Consider the following 24,091-nt stretch of genomic DNA (forward strand, 5'->3'; position numbering starts at 1 on the left):
ATTGCATCTTATATGCCTGTGGTGCTGCAGAGATTTTATTAGGAAAAAAAAAAAAAAAAAAAAAGCTGTATGCAACTTCATTTTGATCCTGTCCTTTTTTTATCTTTCCTTTTTTTTTTTTATTTTTTTTTATTGCAAACAGTGCTTTTCTCTTGTGCAGCAAGCAAGAACTTTACTCTTGCAATCTACAAGTGCATAAGTTGCAAGAAACTCCCGTAAGTCTCAGGAAATCCACAAAGGGTTAGGGTATCCTTATGGGATTCCTATTTCAGTCTTGGTATTTGGGTGGGTTCAAATGCTCCAACAGAAGAGAATTGTGTGGGTGTGATGAAACACATTTTCTGCAGACCCACTATGGAGAGCCATGATCCGCTGGGCTTCCTTTTCCCCATATAGCTTGCTTATTTCTATGGATGCCCAACCACCTCATTCAGTGAGAAGGGCTTCAGATGGCACCAAGGAAGCATAAAGCAGACAACTGATTATCATGTGCATGATTTTAAAGGCCTGTAAGCTCCCTGTTTTCTGCACATTTTTTCCTTTCCAACCTCAAATACAAGACAAAGCAGAGTCTCTGGTTTCAAGAAATACTTTACCAGCTTTCGGTATCCGGGTGGTGTTCTGTAGGTACTCTCCACTCTTATACAGATTCAAAACTCTTTCTAACTGAGCAGCTGTTTCATCTATTCCCCAGTGAAGTTCTCCTTTAAAAACACAGAAAAAGCATGATTCAGATGAGAAGCAGCCTTCACAAGGCTAAAGAGAAGCTGCATTCAAATAAAGCCCTAAGCATCAGAGCCCAGCAGTGTCCTACTCCGTGACGATGTTGTGATGTGGACACGAAGTCTATTAGCTACTACAAAGTGACCACCAAATTGGATTTCATACCTGACATGAGCTAGACATGTCAAAGGCTGGCTCGTCCAGATGGGAAGCCCAGGCCTGCGGGCAAAAAAACGCTGTGGTGAGCTCCCAGCACGGGATGAACCTCAGCCAATACAGGGAACTCCAAAGGATTTGCTTGCTAATTAGTTATAGCCTGGCATCATACAATTCCCTGTGGAATACACACAGTGCAAGACACAAAGCCCCTAGAACAATGCACCAAAAGCCCTCAAATCAGAACTGCAGGCACATGTGGCTACTCCTGTCCCACAGGCACTACCTTGGCTATTAGTCAAGGTCTATGGTAATTTCACTTGCCTCTGGCCTCTGAGGTATAAAAGCACCAACAGTACCATTGGCAACAGGGAAGTATCATGTCTTTATAATTACAATTCCTCTTGCTAGAGGCAGGGACTCCTCCAGATGCCACAAAGAGCTCCACACTAAGGACTGAGCTTTCCCTGTGGGACGGAAGAAATACAGAAATTGCACTCTAAATTCAATTCACTCCTGTGCAGAGGTGTCAGGAAGAAACACAGACATCTGTGAAGCATAGTTAAAACCTCAACATTTAGAGTTCTGTGGTATATAGAGTCATTCTTGCCTTCTCTTATGGGGGAAAAGTTAGCCTGGATATAAAAAAAAAAATCTAATTCCCTTATAGGGAACAAAAAAGCAGTATCTTCTATATCCCCTGTGTGACACACACAGAAAAAAAGAAATATTTGGCATTAACCCATTCAATGTGGTTACCTGTGGCATTGACTATCTTATCCAGCAATGGTCTCAGCGAGGATGGCGCACTGTGTGGCAGAAGATACGTGAAAAAAAACCTGCAAAGGAAAAGTAATCCATATTGAAAAATAAAAAGATTACAAAAATGTGATAACTCCCAAACAACATCAGGAATAAAATTATTATTGCTTGTAAGCTGTTGACCTATACAAGAAACATAATCATATTCTATAGTGAAATAAATACATAGCTGAGTATTCACACAGCTGTCTGGCATACCTAGACCATGCTGTTATGTACAAGGCTGCCTTGTAACTATGTGTAAATGTTCCATTAATGCATAAATTTGCTATGAAGGCCCATGGATTGTGATTCTTTGCAAAGCTGCCTGTATCTTGACATGCTACAAGAATGCTCACAAACCTCAAGGTTTTTTCAAGGCTTAAAAGTGCATAAATCAGATTTCTGCTCATTTGAAATAACTGACTTGTTTTCTTTTCTAGTGTTTTTAGACTGTAAAAATTAATAGTCAGGAGAAAACCTCCTGTTGTTTCTGTGCCACTGCAATTCAGAACATCTTCTCTGTCCTCATCATTTATCTAAATTCATGACACATTCATGTGGATAGCCATATTAGGATATATACTCTCCATTTTAATATTTTTAATTACAAATGGAAAAACAATATGCCTTTATTTCACATCACTGAAGTATACTTAACTACACATTGTTCCTTTAAATTTCTATTACTCTCCCAGTATTACTAACCATTGCAAACTCAGTGTCATAGCAACGCAAGATAGAGATGGACAGTTCAGGATCTGACAATATAAACAGAACTATCAGACATAAATATTAGGTAATGAGCATAACAGTAACACAATTGGGAAATTGCCCTGCTTTACATCTAACCTGTGAAGCAAAGTAAACGTTTTTTCATATACGGAGACCACATTGTCAAACAGAAACCTACAGTGACTCATACTCAGGAGCGAGACTAGCAGATGTCTTACACAAGCACAAAACAAAAAAATTGAGTTACTGATAGCAAAAATTGATCACAGACAGAGGTATTATTGCGCTGACATAGTTCACTTACACAATGAATATTTCTTTGAGATTTTAAATCCCTTTTAATCCCTTACAACAATAATATTTATAATTTTCACAAGCAGGTAGATTTTCCTAGCCATGAGTATGAAACAGCCAATATAAATAGACATGGAACCCTAAAGAGCAACATAAAATTTGTAACGAACAATTTACCTAGCAAATTTAACCTCATTTTTCTGCTCAGAGAGTACCCATAATCAGAGTCCAATTGATTGTGAACAGCTCTTTGCAAAAACTTGGTAGCTTCCATTTATTTTCCTAAATGCCAGATAGATGCAAGTTGTGGAGCTCGTTGTTTTTCTGTGGCTATACAACTTGTCCTAATGCAAACAACCACATGAAATTCTGAAACATACAGGCACTGGCGCCTGCACAACTTAATTATATGAACATTTGTTATTCATAGATTGTAGGGTCAGTGGCATCATTTGTGATCTACCTAACACAGACTGTCAAATTCCTTTCAGTCTGCTCCTACAGCCTTTCCTTCATTTCTTTTTTCTTTGGAGAACTATCTGATCCTAATTTAAGAATTGTCAGTGATGGAGATTATCCTTACTTTTAAAACTGTTCATTGCTTTTAGGATTTTCCCCTGGACATTTGGAGGAAAACCCAGAGACAGGTTTATGACAGAAGGTAACAATCTGAAAATTAAGATGTGCCAAGGCATGTAGAGTAGAGATTTTTCTTCTCAAAATATTTCCTCTCTTTTAATTATTTATTTAAAGAAATTGAGTAGGTTGCCTGGTTATCTTTTCAAGGCTAAGGCCTACTATATTTTAAAATTACAAGGTTTTTATGCATTATTTGGCAGACTTCTGCTTTTGACTTCTACCTTACAACAGCTCAAGGAACCCTTTTGCTGAGCATAGGCAAAGAGTACTCTTAATTTCCACCCGTACAGCTACAGAATGCATGAAAATATGCAATCTAGTACCCTACGACTACTGAATCGAAGATTTTGCCTTCTAATACAAGTGCATAGAGTCTGTAGCCAATGCGTCTTCATTGACAATTGCAGCCTCATATAGGCTGAATCTGCTGTTGAACAAAAGATGATTGTCTCCATCACGTGAAGTAAAACCAGGGGCTGAAACCACTGGGATACTGTGTGCTGCATGCTGATGTGCGGTTCAAAGGAAATGTGAAGAGCTGTAATAGGAAAAGACTGCTTCCTTCAGTGAGACCGGCAACCTGCCCCAAGCCCACCACACCGCAGACATATCTCCATTTAAGTCTGCAATGGACAGATGCCTATTTAAGGTTTCTTAGCCAGACCAGTAAAATGGTCTTAACCAGAAGTTAGCTAGCTAAGCAGGATCTTTAAGCCAAGCAAATGGATACGGAAAATTTTGCAGGACACACTAAAATCTGCGCTGCACAACTGCAGATGCCTGTCATGTGGTGCAGCCCATTTCAGTGTGGTCAGCTAATGCAACACACATGCTGGTAAGCACCCTGGGACCAAAGCAGAAGACTGTCTTTGGAGAAGAGTCTCCTCGCTGTGGTCTGGCAAGGAGTGAATGGCATGATACTTGAAAGGGAAGTCAGTCTAAGAAATGAGCGCAGCATTATGGTATTGCTTTGAGATTCTACATCCTTGTATCTGGATTCCCTTAAACATGGAAGATGGATGCTTCAGCCGAATGCTTTCTTCCACACAGCTGAGTGGTCCATCATGAATTGTCACCTCTGCACCCCTGTGCCGTAGGCACTAGAAGCATGTCACAGAACCCTGCCCAGCACAGTGGCACTGGGGACTGTTATCACCCTACCAAAGGCAGGCTCCAGCAAGGCAGGGGAGCACCAAGACAAAGTGCAAGACGACAGCTGAACTCTCACTTTGCCTCTGAAGCCAGCCCTATCCTAAACTGGTAGTAAAGAATGTGTGATAACCTTTATTAACTCACACCAGAGAACAACAGTGAGAATTGCCTCACTACGGAGTTAATGGGCTCCCATCTCTACAAGCACCTCGGTTGTAATCGTAAAAACCTGTACTTGTACGAAGAACTCAGTGGAATTAAACCAAAATAAAATTAGACTAAGTGGTGAATCACACTCAAAGCATGCAAATATATTCCCAGTATAAATGCTAGGTTATGGTATTTTCCCAAATGAAACGATTATTCATAGATCTTGGATAACAGATCTGAGACATGTATTTATTGATGTGAATAACCATAGATGCTGCTGCAGGCTTTTTTCCCATTTTAAATTCCCTTTTACCTTATAGAAAACTGATCAGGTACCTGTAAGCATTGTAGAGATTCCTCTTTTCGTTCATGTTTTGGCACCGACCCTCGACAGAACAAGGCAGAGTGAAGTTTCTTGCTGGGAACTCCATAAAGCAATCACTGTTACTGGTGCAAGAGCTTTCTTCAATACTGGCATCATCTAGATCTGTCACCTTCAGCTCCCCATCCACAATCACAAACTGTCGAGGGCGAAAATCCAGTAATGTCACAGAGCCAAGAGGAGAGTGAGCCAAATAATGCAAAAGCCGAACTAAGCTGAGACATATCTGAAATGCAAAAACATGAGTACCTTGTGTTATTTTCTCAGTACAAAGTATATAAATGAAACTACTTTAGCTGAAGATAGATTCATAAATACATGACTTAATATGGGCATTATAACTTATCCTCAACACTGAACGTTGCAACTAAGGTATTTTTCATAGGATTAACATAGTTGATTGTAAAGCCCTTGGAGACTTGAAACAAAAATAAGCTTCTTTACCAGTGCTTTCCCACACTATTATGAAGCACAGCTCATTGTTGCTATTCTTACTTTTAATAGAAATAAAAGCCTTAACTTTTAATAACACATTACATACAGGCCCCGACCACGCAGCCTACAGTTCTGCTCTGTACAAACTCCAGGTCTGGGATTTTGGCCCAAGTGCTCTGCTCCTGCTGCTCACGCTCAGACTGCAGAGGGTGTCTGTATTGCCTCCCTATTGATCATGCCTTTTGGCTGCCATTGTAATTGTTGTCTCCTGTTTTCCCTTGTGTTTGTCTTTTCCAGGGAGAATGAAGCAAATACCCAGAACAAGCAGCTCCATGGCTCCTCTGTAGCTCTAAGGGTGAGTGTCTGCCATGGTGGACCCTCACGTGCCATTTTGAGGCTGGGGTAGGAGTTCTGCACTGACACTGCACTTTTTAATTGCAAGTTGGGAACTCAAATAACTATCATCAGACAGGAAACTCACTGAATGCTGAATTCAGTTCCCTTACCAAAGTACTGTTTCCAATTCATGCATTCCTTTAAAATCCACTACATAACATATTAATGCAAAAGTAGCATTAATATGAACACAGTTAAATACTGGAATTTTTATTCTATGTATTAAACTAATAACTGGTCTTATTCAGTCGAGCAAGCTTTTTGTTGTTTGTATATGATCTTTGTTTTTGTTAAAATACACTGCCAAGGCCACATATATTGAAGTAGTCAAATCAAAATTCGATCTCAGGGCATAAACAATATGCTCAGGGGAGCACCTAAATGCATACTTCATAAGAATACGGAGGCTGAACATGTCTGAAGTTCCAACTCACAGACCACATGTCTGTGGGACATTAGGACTACCCCACAGTTTCATAATCACCTCCCTGCTTGACCGGACTGGAACATTTTTATCCTACTTAAATGATACCAAAGCTTACATGGCGATGCCTGTAGTGTAAATGAACACAGGCATAGTGATGAGATGCCAGACCTGACCTCCCTTTCCTCCCTCTGGAAGTACACCAAATTCCTGTACATGCTATCCCACAATACACTGCATATAAAGGCACATCTAGCCAAAACTAACCTATAATACACATAGCTTTGACTGCCAGCAAAGACAGAATTTAGCTTGAATAAAAATACAGGTTGTTGTCTGAAATTATCACCTTTTCTCAAACACCAAAAAGATACTGGTCCTGCACTGGCAGGCTCTCTGACCAGACCCCTATGGACTGATGGCCTGCATACCTACTGGGAGTCTGGAGTGTGAAAACCCCTGTACAACAAACCTTGAGCGGACAAGTGAAGTCTGTGCTCTGCATCACAGCTCTGCTGAGGGGAGCAGTGCTGCCCTGGGGACAAAGCTTGCTTCACAGTCCTCCAACACCAGGAAATTATTTGTAGGAATAAAGTCTAGCCGTTTATTTAGCCCTTTCCAGGACCTGGCCACCAATATGCTTCATGTATCAAGAAGGTATGATTTTATTTCCTCTTTCTTCTCTGTGTTAGTTGAGACCTAGACAAGCTACTGAGCATGAAATTATCTAAGACAGCACTCCTTCACCTCCCTTTGCAAATGCTTGCTCAGAAATATCCAGGCTAAGGGAACCTTCCCAGTTTATTGCCCATAATCTAACGTATCTCTTAGTAATTGACCGGACATGCAGTTGCCATCACAGTCCATTATTTACATTCCATGGATGAGATGAGACAAAGGCGGGTCCTCCTTTTAGGGAGCTGTGACAAGCACCTCCACCATTTATTACAGATGTATTTCTTCCAGAAAAAGGGAGCTGAAGTTGAGCTCTCTTGCCTTTCCCAGACATCATTCAGAAGGCAGCATGGCCAAAGACCATGCCTGATAGACATCTTGCACATAGCCACCCAGCCCTGAGAGAGCACCAAACTTAATAGTACAGATACAGGCTGTAGCACACTGGTTAGTCCCTGAGCACAGTCAGGGGGCACTTTTCATTTTCTGGTACAGATGTAGCCATACAGCTAAAAGTGTTTTAGATGAAAACTGCTTCTGCCTTGAAGTGTCTTGGGGAGTTAACCTCAGCCGATTACACATCTCAGTATACACTGATCGAGACAGCACTGTCTTGATCAAAGCATTGCTGCAGTCTGGCTTCATTTTGGACAAATTAAGTGTGACCTTCGTGCTCCTGGTAAATTGCCAGCATGGTGGACAACCTGGCTTTCAGATTTGTGTACATTGATTTCACTCTCCCCCACTAAAAGACGAACAGAACAGGAAGCGGTAGAAAACAATTATAAAATCAACCTAGGATAATGATCAGGATAGAAATTAACATACTTCTATTGTTTAAATTCCAGTTGCAGAGCATAATGCTTAACACCAAAACTGCTGGGCCTCAAGCTTTAAAAAGTAAGAAACATTTACAGATATAATATAAAAAGCATATACCAGCTACAAATAGATAACATCGAGAGACAAAATAGCACAACATCTTAAACACTAGGGAAAGGGAGTGTTAAATTCTGTTTCTAAACCAAGACATAATCACAAGCAAAGCAAATGCTTAATAAATATGAATTATACTGCATCGTATATAACCTCTGTTTCATGCTGGATGTTCATCACCCTCTTAAAAGTCCTTTTAACAGAACAGTTGTTACTTACTCGAAATCTGTCTTCCCAGGAAGTCTGTAAAAGCTGAATCATCTCTAAAGGCGAGCCTAGTTCAGTGATGGTCGTCAGTGTGTCTGGGATGTCATTGCTATCTTGGTAACAATAGCCATAGAGCTGAAAAAAATCATGAGGCAGTATAAGTGTAACATATCTTGGCACGCTTTTACTTTTCTCAGTGGATGAGGTGCAAAATAAACATTTCTTACAAGGCATTTAATTGCCTTGAAGTCCTCCCCAATAGCTTTTGTATCCTCTCATTTGAGGAATGCTCCCTTGAAACCCCCAAAGGAAGTTCCTGATTAGCTAGCACAGCCTCTGTAGGCATCACACAGCTCAAGGCAAGCAAAGTGGCCCCTGCACACCCCTCCATACAGGATTTTATCCCAATAAATGATCAAGAAAAAAAAAAAAAAAAAAAAAAGTCCATTAATGCAGAAACAGAACTTTATGAGAGGAAAATTATCTTAGCCTATGCAATACCTGGCTAAATAAGATAGATTCTTATTTTTTCTTTAAATAAGACTGCTTAAAAGACATCACAAAATATATTTTAATTACATTTCTATAGGACTACTATTTGTGCATATAGTGGCAACACGTATTTCAACGAAACACAGCTTGAAAAGCAATTGAAATGCCAAAACTTATCTTTTGCCAGCCAGAAACTGCTTCTTACAATACTTGACGGACTTTCATGTGCAGTACCATTAAAGAAGGGCAAATATTCCAAAACAATACCTGCCAGCAGATCCTTCAATTTAAAAGAATTTAAATGGCAATTTCGGCCATGCTCCAGCAGCACCTTCTTGCATTTGCTCTCCAAGGGCATCCGAATGATTAATTTTCATTTGCACAAATAATTGCCCAAGAAGAACATTTAAAGGTTATGGGGAAGCAATTTCTTGCTTTATATGGTGAGGGACAGTGTCTGACACAGCTATGGGGACAGGCTTTTACACACTCTGTGCCAATCCCTGGCAGAGAGGCAGTTAAAGGAGACTGATAAGGATCTGATTGCAACTTTCCAGCCAGAACAGCATGCACATGAAATAAAATTAAATGTAATCTCTGTCCCCAGTCAAATAAACCTTACAGTAAAAGAGTCTGTGTGGGGAAAAAAGCACTTTAAAGGACGCTCTTAAAGTGTCCTGGTTCTATTCATCCCTGGCTTTCCCTGAGTAATCTCATTTTTTCCAAACCAAGAAGGTTTGGAAAGGGAAGCTGACAAGGGTCTCCTGTGAACTGGGGGGATGTGGATATGGCCCCAGAGAAGTCAGGCTCATCCAAACAGCAAACAGAGCAAATCCAGCAGGAAAGCCAAGAGCCAGAAGAGTGAGTGCAGCCACTGGATAGAGCAGGCTGAGGCTGGCAGCTGCCACTGCGAGCAGGTTTGAGTAACAAGCACATTCCTACAACTAGTGACCCTCACAGACAGAAAAGCAAAGAAAGAGGCTAAAGTCAGCAAATACATGATTTGTTAGGAACCACACTGCTAGCTCTGACTATAGCTGTCTGCATTTAAATGAAAAAAGCGTTCCAAAAATGCAAGTGAAGTAAACAATTTTTCTTTTTGGTGTAAAAATGGCACTGTATTTCAAAACAGCTGCTTAAACACGGACATTAACCTAAACAAAAAAGAGCTAGAAGATTTTATTCTAAAACATGCCAAAAAGATTTTGGCATCGATGCAGAACAGAGGATTTGTGATGGATGCTGATAGGAACATTTGAAATGGGAAAACAGACCTTTCTCTTCACTGCCCCAGCTATGACAACAACTGCAACAGCAATAATTTTTTAAGCTAGAGCCATTCAGATGGGACTTGAGTTTGTTCCTTGCCATCTGTGACACAATTTTTGTGCAGCTTATATTCAGAAGTTAGAAATGTGTGTGTGCAATCACAGATTATCACAACGGCACAAGTCTGCTTAAACCTTCTTAATAAAAAAAAAAAAAAAGAATTAAATGGAAATGAAAAAAATTAACACACTATATGTTGTTTCTCAGAGAATTACAAAATTTTCAGCATGGAGGGATCATGAGCTGGACTCTGCAATTTTTACTAGGTATTTCTCTTCTCTCATGTGTGAGGGCAGACAAAAATCCCACTTATGAGTATCAGAACCTAACATTTGTTCCTCCATCATCTGCAGAGATTAGCTCTTGTCTGTAGTACACAATACCAAGGGATGACCAAGGGATACAGACTGGGAAACAACAGTATCTCAATAAATGTTGATTCACAGTATCTGTGAACACAAAAGAGTTACCAGTCTTCCTTAGCCATTCTCAATATTTGTGAAAACTACTCCATAAATAGAAATAAGGACAACAAGCAGAAATTATACATTAATTGAACTATTAAAAAAAAATACTGTGTGTGTTTATATATATACATATATACACACTCATACAAACAAAATAGAGAAATCAGTCTTATTATCTTTCTATGTGCAGATGATCACAAAAGTAGAAATCAATTACAGTACTTATGTGTATCTATTTTATCTCACTCCATGAATTCCCATAGTTATAAAAATTTAGACTTGTTCTCAGGGAGCTGGAACTTTGCTTTAAAGTCTTTCTTTCATTTGGGTAATCAATTTATACCTTGGCAAAAGTCCTCACTGTCTGAGTATCTGAGTGTTTGGGGTATATTTTACTATATTATTGCCTATTTAATCACTTCAGTCACTGTGGAAGCTTAAACGAGCTGGTCCAGTTTGGGTTCTTTATTCTCAAAAGAAAAATTTCTTGCGTGAGTACTGCTGAACTTCATCAATCTTACAGCTAAAAACACAGCGCTGAGTAAATTCATGTAGGTCTAATTCAAAAAATATATAATCTAACCTGAGCTCTTTATTGCTTTTACTTAAGTGAAACCTCTCCAGATGCAGTGTTATTATATAATTATACAGAGTTATAAAAGCACAGAAGTTTGAGATATAAAGGATTTATTGGGCCACATTTATACTTTTTTGAAATGAAGTCCTGAAACTAAATGCAAAAATGCACATGTAATTACATGGTCATATTTGTATGTGCAATTATCATGATTACAAACTGGGCATGTCCCAACAGCCAATTAAGCATCTAAAATGGTTACATTCATCCCCTCCTGATGAACCACCACCCAGAACAGACGTTACAAAATACAGAATATATATATAGATGCAAAATGCTCCAGTACTTCTCAAGCCTTTCATTTCAGAAGTTGGCTTATTAGCACACAGACACAACACGTAGAGAGGTATTACCCAAAACACTTTTTTTTTTTTTTTCCCTTTTTGTTTTTCACACAATCCATTTTAAGGTCTGAAATGAGACAAAATGGCTTGTGTTCCAGACAGTGAAGTAAGAAGCAGAGCCGGATGCATAGAATAACAAGAAAAATAACCACATGGGGAAGCTGAATATAGTTGGAAGGCGAAGATGATCCAAAATATCTCCTCTATCTGAAATCCCGTTAGGCTGGACGTCAGTCTCAGTGTCGCAAAGCTACACTTTAGATATATTAGAGTGATGGCTTTCATACGCCTTTGCAGCATGGTTCCAATTAAACGAGTGGAAAGAAATACAATCCCACATCTTTCTGACATATCAAGTCACTGCATTTACACACCACCCCAATATATTTTTGTGTAGAATCTAATAGCAAACAGTCACAATATCAGGATGCCTTGCTTTCTGTTTAGAAAAATGGAAGCCAAATATGAAATGTTTAACTGTTCTCACATCATATGCCGTAACTCATTTAGGGCAGTCCTATTCACAGTATTCTTCATGAACTGTTTGGGTTTCCTCAGCCACACAGGCCCAGTCCCAGATGCCTCCACGCACCCGGTGCTGCCACTGGCCTCAGTGGCTGCAGCCATATGGGGACAGCCCCCAGGAAGCTATAGGGCCCCCGGGTAGGAGCCGACAGCCACCCGGTTTGGGCTCACCTCCCTCCATAGCCGACACAGGACAGGGACAGAGGTGCCCCTCTCAGGCAAGCCAGTGGGGGAGGCAAAAGCAGAGGTCAGACCCCGCACAAAAGCCGACAAGCTTACTGAATAAAAACACAAAATAAAGGAGCTTATTAAGCTGTCATCAGTGGGGTAAGTATAGGCAAACAACAGGCGCTCCTGCATCAGCGTAGACACCCTCGCTGGGCTTTCAGAAAAATAAACGCCAGGGCAAAGCCTCAGCCAGAGTGCTATGTGCCATGAACTGAAGGTGCTCAACCAGGACAGATGCCACACCAGTGACCTCCCAGGTGAGGTCCCTGCTGGCTCCGCTCCTCCCAGGTTGGGATGCACACTCCTCCTATGCCTTCCTAGTTTTCAGCCCTTTGTGATCACAGTTTTTAGATTGTTTTCTAAACACACACACACACACAAACAAACAAAAATTCCCCTGCTTTCCCATATAAAACACAAGCTCTTCCCCACTGCAGGAACCATAACCTGGAGGCCACCTCTTCCACAAGTAGTACAAGTGACAGGCTCAACTGCATTACACCAGAAGCAATTTCCAGAGGCTTAGTTCTCATCTCTTTCAAGAAGGACTTGCCCAAACTCACAATAGAAAAGTGCAATTAAAAAAATAAATAAATTATGAAGAACAACAGCAGCCAACACTTTCCACAGCCTGTTTTCCAAAACACATGGATGCGTGGTTACCTAATGATGCTGGTTGCATCAAGATTACATTTTGCAGTGACTTGGGGCCCTGGGGAAATAAAAACACCCACTGACACTGGTAACCATTTGACAAGCTGTTTCTTTGGGCTGCTATGTGTCGAAATGAGAAAGGCACATTTTAGAAGCTCTTTGTACTTCACTGCTATCAAAATGAACATAATCCTTTTGACTCAACCAATTCCTGTATTCACCTTTCCTTCCTGGAGCACTGGGACAATCCCTGAAGAGCATGACACAGGATTTACCAATACATGATTTGAGACATTTATGTCACTCTACGACCTAATGATTGCTCAGGTTTTAAATGTTTCTATCTATTGCTGATTGTACACACACATATAAAAATATATAGTTTGTGTGTACATATATAGATTTTTTTTTCTATATAATATATATACATGCTATTTGAATTTTTATATTTACATTTATATTTATCTATATTTACATAAATATGTATTTGCTACCCCTGCTCAGCCCAAAAGCATCTGCAAATCTGTAACATGCCTCTCCCTAAAAAAAAAGGACAAGTTCCCTGAAAGTCTTAACCTTTACATTAAATATTAATCTAATGCCAACCATGCTGCTATAGGATACATAGAGATGCATGAGAAATTAATTCATTTTCCTCATTGAAATCTAGAAATCAAGTCCTGCTGAGCTTCTCTTGAAAAAGACGTTTATACTGAGAATATTTAACATCACTCTGGACCGTTGCAGACTGGGACCAAAACTGGATGCTGAAAGCTGAAAGGCAGAATTGCTGCTGCTGCTGCACACTGAAACTGACAGCAAGCAGGGGCAAATTTTAAATATTAACTCTAAATTCACAGCTCTGACTAGGCTTTTATTTATAAACGTGTTATTATTAATAGCACTGAACTCAGAAGAGCTAGAAGGTACAGGAATTCCATACCTGGTTCTGTTACTAAACATGGAAGTACATTAATTGAAAAACTGGAATGCATTATTTAGAAATACACACATATGTATATCTGACCGTATCTACTGGTATATCCACAGATACCTCTATATATTTTGTAAGTATGTGTGTGTATACATATCTATATATACCTGCTCATCTGACATATATTATGGTGGTTATAATCTTAGGATTTAGTAACGTTATCTCCCTCTTACTCTCCCTGCTTTCCTTATAGCCTGAAGTGGAAAATTCTTCTACTAAAAACATTTATAGCACTTTGAATTTGCATTGCACTGCACAAGCTCAAGGCCCAACCCTGCAAATATTTAGTCACACAAGTAGTCTACTCTTGTAAAGCCTTCCAGTGAAGACAAATAGATCACTCATACAACCACAATTTCAATGGGAAGGCGCTGATATCACTGGAGGTGCAGTTCATTATCTTGTAAATAGCCAGACCAGAATCTACCCTGACCTCCATCCACAGCAGCTGCATTCAGTTCCACTGCCCCAGAAGTTTAACCCTTAATTATGACATTATTTTGCATTACAAAACTATCAAACAATCTCTGTGCACTGTGTGTTCAGAAAAGCTTGACTTGCCGGGATATTCATTAGACCTGCCTGTGCAATTCTTCCTTCTTAGGTGTCTGAGGCATATCACTGTGTACTTTGCCACGGTGAACTTTAAAATTAGCTTAGGGTCTATCTGTAGCTATACAGTCCAAAAAAGAGTTGAAAAATCAACTCTATGCATTGTTCCAAATGTGGTCAAAAATGATACAGAGCATGCACATTCAGCGTCTACTACCTAACTTGACTGGTTCAGCTAAGTGTGATGAAAAATAACAGCTCCTTCAAAATTAGTCCAGAGTCAATATTAGTATTAGCACAGTGCTCATGAGAACCAGTTCTTGTTAAGCTTTGCATGCCCGTCACACAAAAGAAAAATTGCAATGGGAGTTAGATGCCACAGGGCACCCATCTGAGCAAGCAGATGACTGTGTGTGTGTAAAAAACAAGGAAAAAGACCTTAGGGAGAAAAACAAACAAACAAAAAACAGCATGCATATCTGACACAGGTACTTCATAAACCAGGGATGCAGCACTTCAAGGTGTGGGTCCACCAGCACTCTCTATGTCCTTGCATCAAGCAGAGGGCTGGCAAGCACAGGTTTTCCAGGAATCTGGGGTGGTCTAAGTCTTTAGCTCAGACAGATTCCATATGTTACCTTGAGCAAGTTATTTATACCTCCTACATCTTGCACTCACTGTCTATAGTAGAAAAGGAACACGAATACTTAGCTTACCTAGCTACCCCATATTTGGGGTGGGGAGAGACAAAAACTGCAAAAACCACACACTTTGCCTTGCAATTCAGGTGGCACCACACCAGTCAGAACTGATTTCCAGGGCAGGTTATTCCAAGAGTAGAGTGGCCTTGTTGACTCCCTGCCACCCCTCTGAAAAAGATGAGCAGCCAGGGAGAACCTGGCCATATCCAGAAAGCCCAGCGGTGGCCACCCATCTCCCCATATCGCCATGCTGAAGGAGCAATGCTGGGCTCCCTCGAAGGAAACTGGATGAGGTTGCAAGTCATCAGCTCCCATAAAGGAGGCAGAAATTCAAACCAGAGTCTTCTGGAATGATTTACATGGCACATAAAACAGAGAGGCAATCGTAGAAATCATTCAACAAATGATTGGGATTAGTTTTATGAATGCCGTCTTCAAAAGTGAGTGAGGAGGATGTAGCCCTTTTAACTAATTTGGCGGCATGTGCTCTTGCCTTATGGAAATCCCTTCCTGCCAACAGCTTTTGCAAGTTGAACACCCTCTGCCATCCCATGCAATTCAATGGGAAAAGATGGGTTTTGGCGACTCGAGTGTCAAGACGTACAGCTTGCCTTACAGTGACATGAATGGTTAGAGTTGGTCTGCAATTGTATCGGCTCTGTGCTTCCAGCAGCTCTGGTGTTCTTGTTAACAGATCCTTTCTTCACTCTTAAAAGTGCAGGATAACATCTGGGCCTTTTGGGAAGCAGTCTTGCAATAAAGAAGCACTTTGTGTAATTCTTCTTTCCTCGCCAAACCGCATCTGTCTGCTCCCTCTGCCCTTCTCCACTCCACCCCGAGCTCCTTGGGGCTGTGGGGACATGTGTTAGCAGCAGCCAGCTGTCTCCACCGAGCCATCAGTAGGTGGCACTGCCTGCTTTTCTCTCTCTACCCATACAAATGTCCACTGCTGACATCCCAAATCGACCAACAACAACGACTTCAAAAGACGTGCAAGTGACTTAGAGGCCTCGTCTCCTGCCAGGCACGCCTTGGAAATGGCAAGCAGTGACATGGAGAGGACAGGGCACAATGCAGTTCCATCCCTGTTGGAATGAAGCAGTGGCAGCAGCTTTCCAAGGAGAAGGAGGTGGTGAGCAGCAGTGGGAACCTCCCAGCCACCTCACCAGGATTTGGCCTGCCCAGGGCCTGCAGATCCTCTGATTCTAGTGTAGTTAAATGGATGGCATCAGGCTGGTCTGCCATCGTGTGCAGGAGCCTCACTTTAGTCAGTATGTCCTAAGAGCAGCTCAAAGGAGCTGCTTTACAAAAGCATTAGAGGAAAAAAAATCTCAGCCCCAGACTGGAAGGTTAATTCCCATTAGGTGTTTTGCTCCCGTTAGGTATGCTGCCAGCAACTGAGACACTCTGCAGCCTCACCCCAAACTGAGAAAGCCCCAGTCAGTCACCCACCACCTGGTAGCAGCAGCCAGGCCAGCCATTCTCAGATCTCCCATGGTTAAGGTCCAGCCAGCTGCAAATAAAGGCCGGTGGCTGGGCATCCTGCACCATGGCAGCAAGGTTTGTCATCCGGCTTCCTGCACCATTGGCACCACAAAGGGGACGCGGTCACCCGCAGGTGACAGGGAAGAGGTCCCTGAGCAGCTGTTTTCACCGTGGCTTCATGGCTCGATGTCCCCTTCCCCCTGCATTTTGTGAAAACAACAACGGAGTCATGCAAGAAGGACGACGAAGGACCAGACCCTTCAAGAGTCTTTCCTATGCAAATGTGTTTGCACTGGAAACTAATTGTATATTGACTTTCTTCACACTTGGAAAGACTGTCTACTTCCACCTGGAATAAGCAAACTTTATACAAAGCTTCACCGCTTGAATTCTCATGCTAAAATTAAGACCGTGCCCTATCCCACTGACTATGCATATGTATAGGGAAGCATCAGGGTAAAAAGTTTGTTAATTATCACTTGTAAGGAGAAGAAAATCAGATTTTAAATTAAGTATTTAAAAATATGATCAGCTAGCCCGTCTACTGAGTGCTACTGAGCTTGTCAACAGCGAGTGGCGTGTTATTTTTAGTACTATTTTATTCAGTGAATTTTCTAGGGCGATAAATATTCTTTCTGTAATCAGGGCCGTTTAAAATCAATTAGTAACAAATACACTAGTCTGAACGGAATCAATTCATATAGAAACTGCTTTGACATCGGAAGCCGGCTGGTGCCTTGGCGTTGATGCCATCTCAGTATTTCACTGCTCGCGTTAACCTTAAAGGAGAGCTAAATAAGCCAAACGAAACGGCCCTGTCTGCGCAGGCAGCAAACTGCAGGATGTGTTAGCAGCTGTTTTCTCCCATTGTCTTTAGACAAAGCCAGCACTTTCCGTTGAGCTTTTGTGTTTGTTTTTAAGAAAGTGGTAGCTCCCTCTTAAATGAATCATTGTGAGCCTACGCGAGAAGTGCTGATAAATAGCTGTCAGAAATAAGCTTGCACTTTTCCAAACGTCTGCAGTTTCAAACCTTCCTTCCCTGCTCTTCGGCTTCAGCGATGCAAAGGAGGAAAGAATTCCTCCAAAGAACAGCTTCTGCCCTTGAATGGCAGCACCCTTAATTCTGATACTCCGGGGCTATAATTACATTATTACAGCAAATCAAACATTGCCATTGTGTCTTTACAATCGCGCCCATTGTTTGAAATTAACTGCAAATGGTTTGATTTTCTTGCCTTCCTCCAATACGGGCAGGGAGGAATTAAAGCGCACTAAATCATCTTTCGCACTAAATGCACGGAAAGCCGGGCTCCAGGCAGCAGCATTTGAACTTTGCGAGAAAAGAAAACCGCAGCACGGGGGGAAAGGAAGAGCTCAGGCACCGCGCTTGACACGGAGCGACTGCAAAGCAATTAGCGGGCCGCTAAATCCTCTGGTACAATAAATCAGTGACCCGCTTCCCCCTCTCCCCCAATGCCCTTCGTTAGAAAAATCAACTTAACGAACTCCCCTCCCTTCCCCGCTCCCCAGCAAATGCATTTCCACCGCAGCCTGCACCTGCACTTCCCAGCGGCTGCAGCGGGGCACGGATGCTTCGGCGGGAGGGGAGAGGGATTTTGGGGAAGGGCAGAGAGGAAGGCAAGCTGCCCCTGCATCGGCACTGCCCGGTGCGAAACCACTCTCCCTCTCGCCGGTTTTCCCAGTTTCTTTGGATGGATTTGATTTGCCACATCTGCCGGGGCTGACACATCTGGCTCCATCCGCGGGCGGAGGGCACGGTGGATATGTCAACATGTTGTCTGGAGGCAGTGGTACGTTCTGGAAAGAGCTCTTCCCCCCCGCCTCTATCATATATCGTACAATAATCAAGTGTTTTAAAAGGATGGCTCAAGGAAAAAAAAAAAAAAAAAAAAAAAAAAAAAAGCTGATTTTGACAAGAGACAGGCCAGAATGGGAACTGCTGAGACAGTAAAGAACAAGTCTGTTATCTTACAAACTACACTTCAGGCTGTCAGCTGCCAGAGATTTACAGGAAAAGCCCCTTTCCTCGGACAGAACCTACATGAAACTTCCCTTCCAGCACGAGAAACTCACCGACGTATTCCCTCAAATAGCCGCGGCCCCTGAGCAGGTGGCAGCAGGCGGGCAGGGAGCAGTCCCCTTCCTGCCCCGAGCCAAGCCGAGCCAAACAGGGCTGGCTTGGGAGTGGCAGCCCCCTGCCAGCTATTGGGAACATCTGGCTGGTACCTGGGGATGCGGGGAGCCACCGGGGGCAGCTCGCAGGGGTAGGGGATGAAGGCAGTGAACTCCTGGGCTGCGATTGCCCCGTCAAAAGCCAGAAGAGAGGAGATGAGATGGTTTGGGCTTTTGAACCGATTTTTTCTCCCTCAGCTGCAGACCCCGACAGTGATTTCTAACCCCAAACGGGGCCCTGGGCCAGCTGAAAACAAGGAGGGTTTCAGCCTTGAGGCCAGCAGGTCCCGTTGCCTTTCAGATTTTAACACAGCCATAATCAAGAGATTTCCCATTGCTCGTCAGTGCCCATTTTTCCCCCTTCTACCTCTCCAGGATGACACCAGAGACCTATTCCCGGCCCAGAAGGCTGCCCCAACCGTGCCCAGATCCCGCCTGAGTGTTTTAGAGTCTCCTTCCAAGGTAACACCTTCTCAAACAGCCAACTCCCGCTCACACCGCAGCAACCTCGGGCTGCCCTACAGCGAGATATGACCAGGGGAAAGGTCAGTGATTTAGGGGGCTCCCCGCTCGCCCCGTAGCCGGGGGGAGGAGGGGGGGGACAGAAAAAGAAAACGCCATGTCAAAATCGCAATGAAAGAGAAAAAAACGTGTTTGTGATTTAAGCATAATCTATTTTTAAACGGGGTGGCATGTAAGTATGAAGCCCTAATTAAGAAGCAACGCGGGATTGCTGCCCGCTGGAGCGTTTTCCCAGCACAGAGCCCGGGCGCACTTCTCCTCCCCGGCGCCTGCGGCAGCCCCGCTCCAAGCCCACCTGCGGCAGGGCCCGGCCGCCCCTTTTCGGGTCCCCGCACCTCGCCTTCCGTTCTTCAGGCGAGGAGCAGCAGCTAGTTATAAATTAGTTTCTCCAGAGCGGTGATTTACCCCCAAGGAGGACACGGAAAAAAACTCAGCGTGGCTACGGGTGCCCACCCAAATGACCTGCGACTTTCAAAGTGCACACAGCTCGACCCCAATCACTTGGCGCTGAGCAAAGAGAAAAATCCCCTTGGTTTTACAACGGTGGGGCGTACCGCCTGCCACTCAGTCCATAAGGATGGCTGCACCCGACAAAACTCATCACGGCAACAGAGGAGCACGCCACATCCTCACTGGGAGTGCAGTTTTTTGTATATGGATTGTCTTCATGCACTGGTTAGAGCTGGCACCGCAGGAGAAAGCATATGGAAATGGAAGGAAGGAAGGAAAAGGAAGGAAGGAAGAAAGGAAGCCTAATATCTATTTTCTTGTCGTGGGTAAATCACAGCTCCCCTCTCTTTGAGCCGTATGTGAAACTCGAGAGCTTTGATCGCTGGGATCTGAAGTTCTCGTGGGGGAGCTGGTACTCCTGCTGCTGCTGAAGAAGAAACACAAAACTCCTGTCCTCGATTCAGCTCAGAAAGCGCCTACTGCAAGACTGCCTGTTACAACGCTCATTTTCTGTCCTTCTGCAACCTTCACGCTACGCGGAACGCAACGGGGAATTTCCATGGCAGCATTTCCATCCGAATGGACCCGCGGAGCTCCACGCCGAAGCCCAACAGCCCAACTACGCGGCGTTTGGGGCAAGGGGAGCGGTGTCAGCCAGGAGCCCAAGGTCCCGGCAGGGCGCCGTCGGGGTACCCCCTCCCGGAGGCAGCGGGCTTGCCTCCCCGGCGCCCTTTTATTCCCACGTCTGGCCAGCGCTTTTCCACCTCCCCTTCCTAAGCCCTCACCCACCGGACAGGATACTCACGGGGAAGAGAGAGAGGGAGGAAAGCCGGCAGTGGGGTCGGCCCTACACCCGTCGGTGGGGTGGGACCGCGCCGGTCCCTGCGCCTTGCCCCGGCTCGGGGGCGCCCTGTCGGGGGTCGGTCGCCCCCGGGGCTGCCGGGGAAGGAGCGGGGGGCCGCGGGCGCCCTACCTGCAGGACGTTGGCGTGCCGCAGCCGCTGCAGCAGGATCATCTCCTTGACGATCTTGTAGGCGGCCAGACGGTAGCAGTCCCCCAGCGCCGAGAACTGCCGCACGCAGTGGGCGACGTCGTGCCCGCCGAAATCCACCGCCTTCAGCGCCACGGCCAGCGAGCGGTTGAGCACCGCCTTGTACACGGCCTTGGTGTAGCCGGAGCCCAGGTACTGCACGCCGCTCACGTCGCGGATGTCACGACAGCCCAGCAGCGGCGGCTCCAGCGACAGCTCGCCCGAAGCTCGGCCCCGGGGCTGCCCCGCCGCCGCCGCCCGGCTCCGAGGCGCTCCCGGCCGCGGCTGCTCCGCCGAGGAGCGCGGCGGGGCCAGGTCCATCAGGCGCCGCTCCCGGGGCCGCAGCGCCCGGCGCCCCCCCCGCCGCCGCCGCCCCCCGGTGCTGCCGGTAGCGCAGCACCTCCTCGTAGCGCTCCCGAAGCTGCCGAGCCAGGGCAGCGGCGGCAGCGGCCTCCTCCTCCTCCTCCGGGGGCTCCGGGGGGGGGGCTCGGCGGGGAAGGGGGCGCCCCGTCGCGGGGCGGCGGCGGCGGGGGGGGGGTGCTCGGAGCCGGGGATGAAGAGCACGTTGAGCAGGGTGCCCAGCAGGAAGGCGAGGCAGCAGCCGGCAGCCACCGCGATCTTCCTGCGCCTCATCGCCACCTCGCTGCCGGCTTCTCCAGCCTCTCGGGTCTCTCTCCTTTCGCCCCTTCCCCGCGAACCGGCTCCGGGGTTATTATTTTTTTTTTTTTTTTTTCCGCCCCCCCCCTCCCCGGTTTTGCCGGGGCGCTCAGCCGGACCTCACCCCCTTACGGCGCTCCCGCATGACACTTGCCTCCCTGCTTTTAAGCCTCCCAAGCACTTATTATTAGCGGGACCGGAGGAGGGCGGGGGGGCGGGGGGGATCCCCGGCTCGCTCCCCCCGCTGACGCTCCCTGATTGACAGCCCGGCCCCTTCCAGCCGCCCGGCCGAGCTGCAGGGGGGCCTGGGAATCGTAGTCCCCCGGAGAAGCCCCGCCGGCCTCCGGCTAGCCCGGGAGCCGGGACTACATCTCCCAGGCTCGGCCGAGCCCCCCGGCGGGGAAGGAGCGGGGCGGGCCGCCGGGGGGAGCGGGGCGGAGCGGGGCGGAGCGGGCGGGTCCCCCCCCCCCGACGGGAGCCGCGGCCGCAGCCCCGCTTTTCGGGCTGGTGCTGGGGTCGGGGTTGGAGTTTTGGGGGGCTGCAGATCCTTCCCACGCGTGGCGTGGCGCCGAGCATCGCGCCGGGACGCGGGGGATGCTCCTGCTGCGCCCCTCCCTGGCTGCGCGGGGCCCCCCCGCACCAGGGGCTGCGCGTTTCCCATCTCTTCCCCCCTTAAAATAAAGGGACCGCGGCTCCCTCCCGGCACCTCCGGCAGCAAAAGGGCCCGGCACACGGCCGGGGCTGCAGCTACAAATCACGGCCTCGCCGGGGGGTAGCCCCTGCCCCGCTGGAAATGTGAATTGCAGGGCTGAGCGCTAATGACACGGTTATCCATCAAGCCCACATTACGATGCTGTTAGCAACTAATTAACAAATACAATCAGCCCGAGAAACTTCCACAAAGGCAAGTCCATCAGCAACAGAAAAGCCGTAAAAGAGTCAGGCGAGGCAAAGTTCGCCACAATGGGAGCGGGAAATCATTTCCAAGAAGGGAAAGGAGCGGGCCATTTAGGTAATACACATCGGGGGGACACACACACAATCCAAAAAAAAAAAAAAAAAAAAAAAAAAGAAGAAAAAAAAAGAAAAAGAAAAAAATCGACCCAGAGGCTCAGCCTTCAGCCCCTGAGGCTCAGACTCCGCTCCGCTGCGCGTTGTTCCGCGGCCGCTGCGCACCGCCCCCGGCCTCGCTCCGCCCGTCGGGGCGGTGCCACCTGCAGTCCCCGGGGGGCCGCCGGCCGGGCTATCGTTACTTTTTTTCCCTTTTTTCCCCTTTCTCTAATGGTTTCTGCTCTTACCTAACGGGAGCAGCGCTTTGCCGCTCAGCCGTGCCTGGCCGGCTTCTTCGCAGCTTCCCGCAGCCCTGCGGTTAGTGGGATTTCACGGGTGCAGAGGGGGACGGGTGGGTATTTTTTTTTTTGCCAAGTAAGCCGCTTCGTAACGACGTGAAGCGCGTTTGCAGAGAAGCTGGGCCACCTGCAGCCCTCCCAGTGTTGATCGGGACCCCCCCCAAATACGCCCGCAGGCGGCGGGAGGCTCGAGTTGCCTCGCCGCGGCCTCGGAGATGCTGCGGACCTCCACGGTGCGGAGGCCGCCCGGCCTCTCCGGGGGTGCTAGCGGGCTCCCCCGGGGCCATCGGGCTCCTCCGAGCACCCCGAGGCCACCGGGCGACAGCATCCAGCCGGCCACCGCCGTCCTCCCCGTCGAGATCAGCTTGGGGAGAGGGGAGGCTCGGCCGTCCTCCCGCACCCCCGGGTGGCTTGGGGTTGAGCCCCCCCGTCCAGTTCTGCCCGCGGGACGGAAGGAGAAGGTTTGTCGGCTCCTTGAGGAGGTTTTTAAGGAGCCTTCCCCTGCCCTCGGCCTCTCCCGGCAGCGCGGAGGCTGCGCGCCCGCCGGCCGTGCTTGCGCGGGTTACGGCAGCAAAAGCCGACTGCAAAACAGCTGCCCCCGGCGCACATTAAAGCGGGCCACCTGTTTTCCACATCATGCCTCATCTCAAAGCCGGTTTTCTTCATTATATCGCTCCCGACAGATACCATGAAATACATCGCTCATTTAGATATGGGAGCCGACCTCTGGAGGACGACTTGCGCCGAGCGCTTTGATGTCAGGAGCCGGATTTCAAAAGACAGAAAAAAGCCGCTTCCATGGTTCTAATTACCCCGCGCCTGGGCCTGCCGCTGATTAGGGCGGCACGGCTCGGCACGGCCCGGTTACAACGCGCCGCCCGAAAAATAGCTCGGCAAGCAGCCCCCATCGGCCCGGCAGGAGCCGGCTGCTCGGAGCAGGGCGGGCAGGAGGTGTGGGAGGGGGTGCCCCCTGCTCCTGTCCCCAAGCTTTTGCAGGATGCTGCCCTAAAAGCGTTTCAGGGCTCGGCACCACTCGGGCGCACATCTTATCTGGGCAGCGGGATTGGGAAAGCTGAGTCACTACGGAGGGGTGAGGCCGAAGGGGGGTTTTATTCAGTGTGCAACAGGCTGTGCTTGATTTGGTCCTCGCAGCCCCTATTTCTATCGATATTCCTAAAGCAGAGTGATCAAATGCAGAGAAATTAAAACCATGCTACCACGCTAAATAAGATTAAGGTCGTGGCAATATATTGACTGCTCCCAGAGGAAAACACTCTGCTGCTGCAGCATCCAGACCCCTCCCAGAGGCCAAGCTTGTGTTTCAGGATGGTCAAGAGCCCGCATCAAAACCCTGCAGGGGGTCACCTTTAGTGCCTG

At 46.5% G+C, this 24,091-nt stretch overlaps 1 protein-coding gene across 1 annotated transcript in view; it reads right to left on the reverse strand.

The window, feature by feature from the left end:
* Positions 1–21,485, reverse strand: part of PKDCC (protein kinase domain containing, cytoplasmic) — a 33,587-nt gene extending 12,102 nt beyond the window's left edge. The window contains 8 exon segments of the mRNA XM_084283910.1: positions 597–704; positions 1,639–1,718; positions 4,987–5,258; positions 8,118–8,240; positions 20,652–21,068; positions 21,070–21,195; positions 21,197–21,247; positions 21,249–21,485. Of these exon segments, the coding sequence (XP_084140036.1) occupies positions 597–704; positions 1,639–1,718; positions 4,987–5,258; positions 8,118–8,240; positions 20,652–21,068; positions 21,070–21,195; positions 21,197–21,247; positions 21,249–21,341 (1,270 nt within the window). The 5' untranslated portion in view covers positions 21,342–21,485.
* Positions 21,486–24,091: the final 2,606 nt, after the last annotated feature.

This window comes from Netta rufina (assembly GCF_964035555.1).
Source record: "Netta rufina genome assembly, chromosome: 3".
Lineage (NCBI taxonomy): Eukaryota > Metazoa > Chordata > Aves > Anseriformes > Anatidae > Netta > Netta rufina.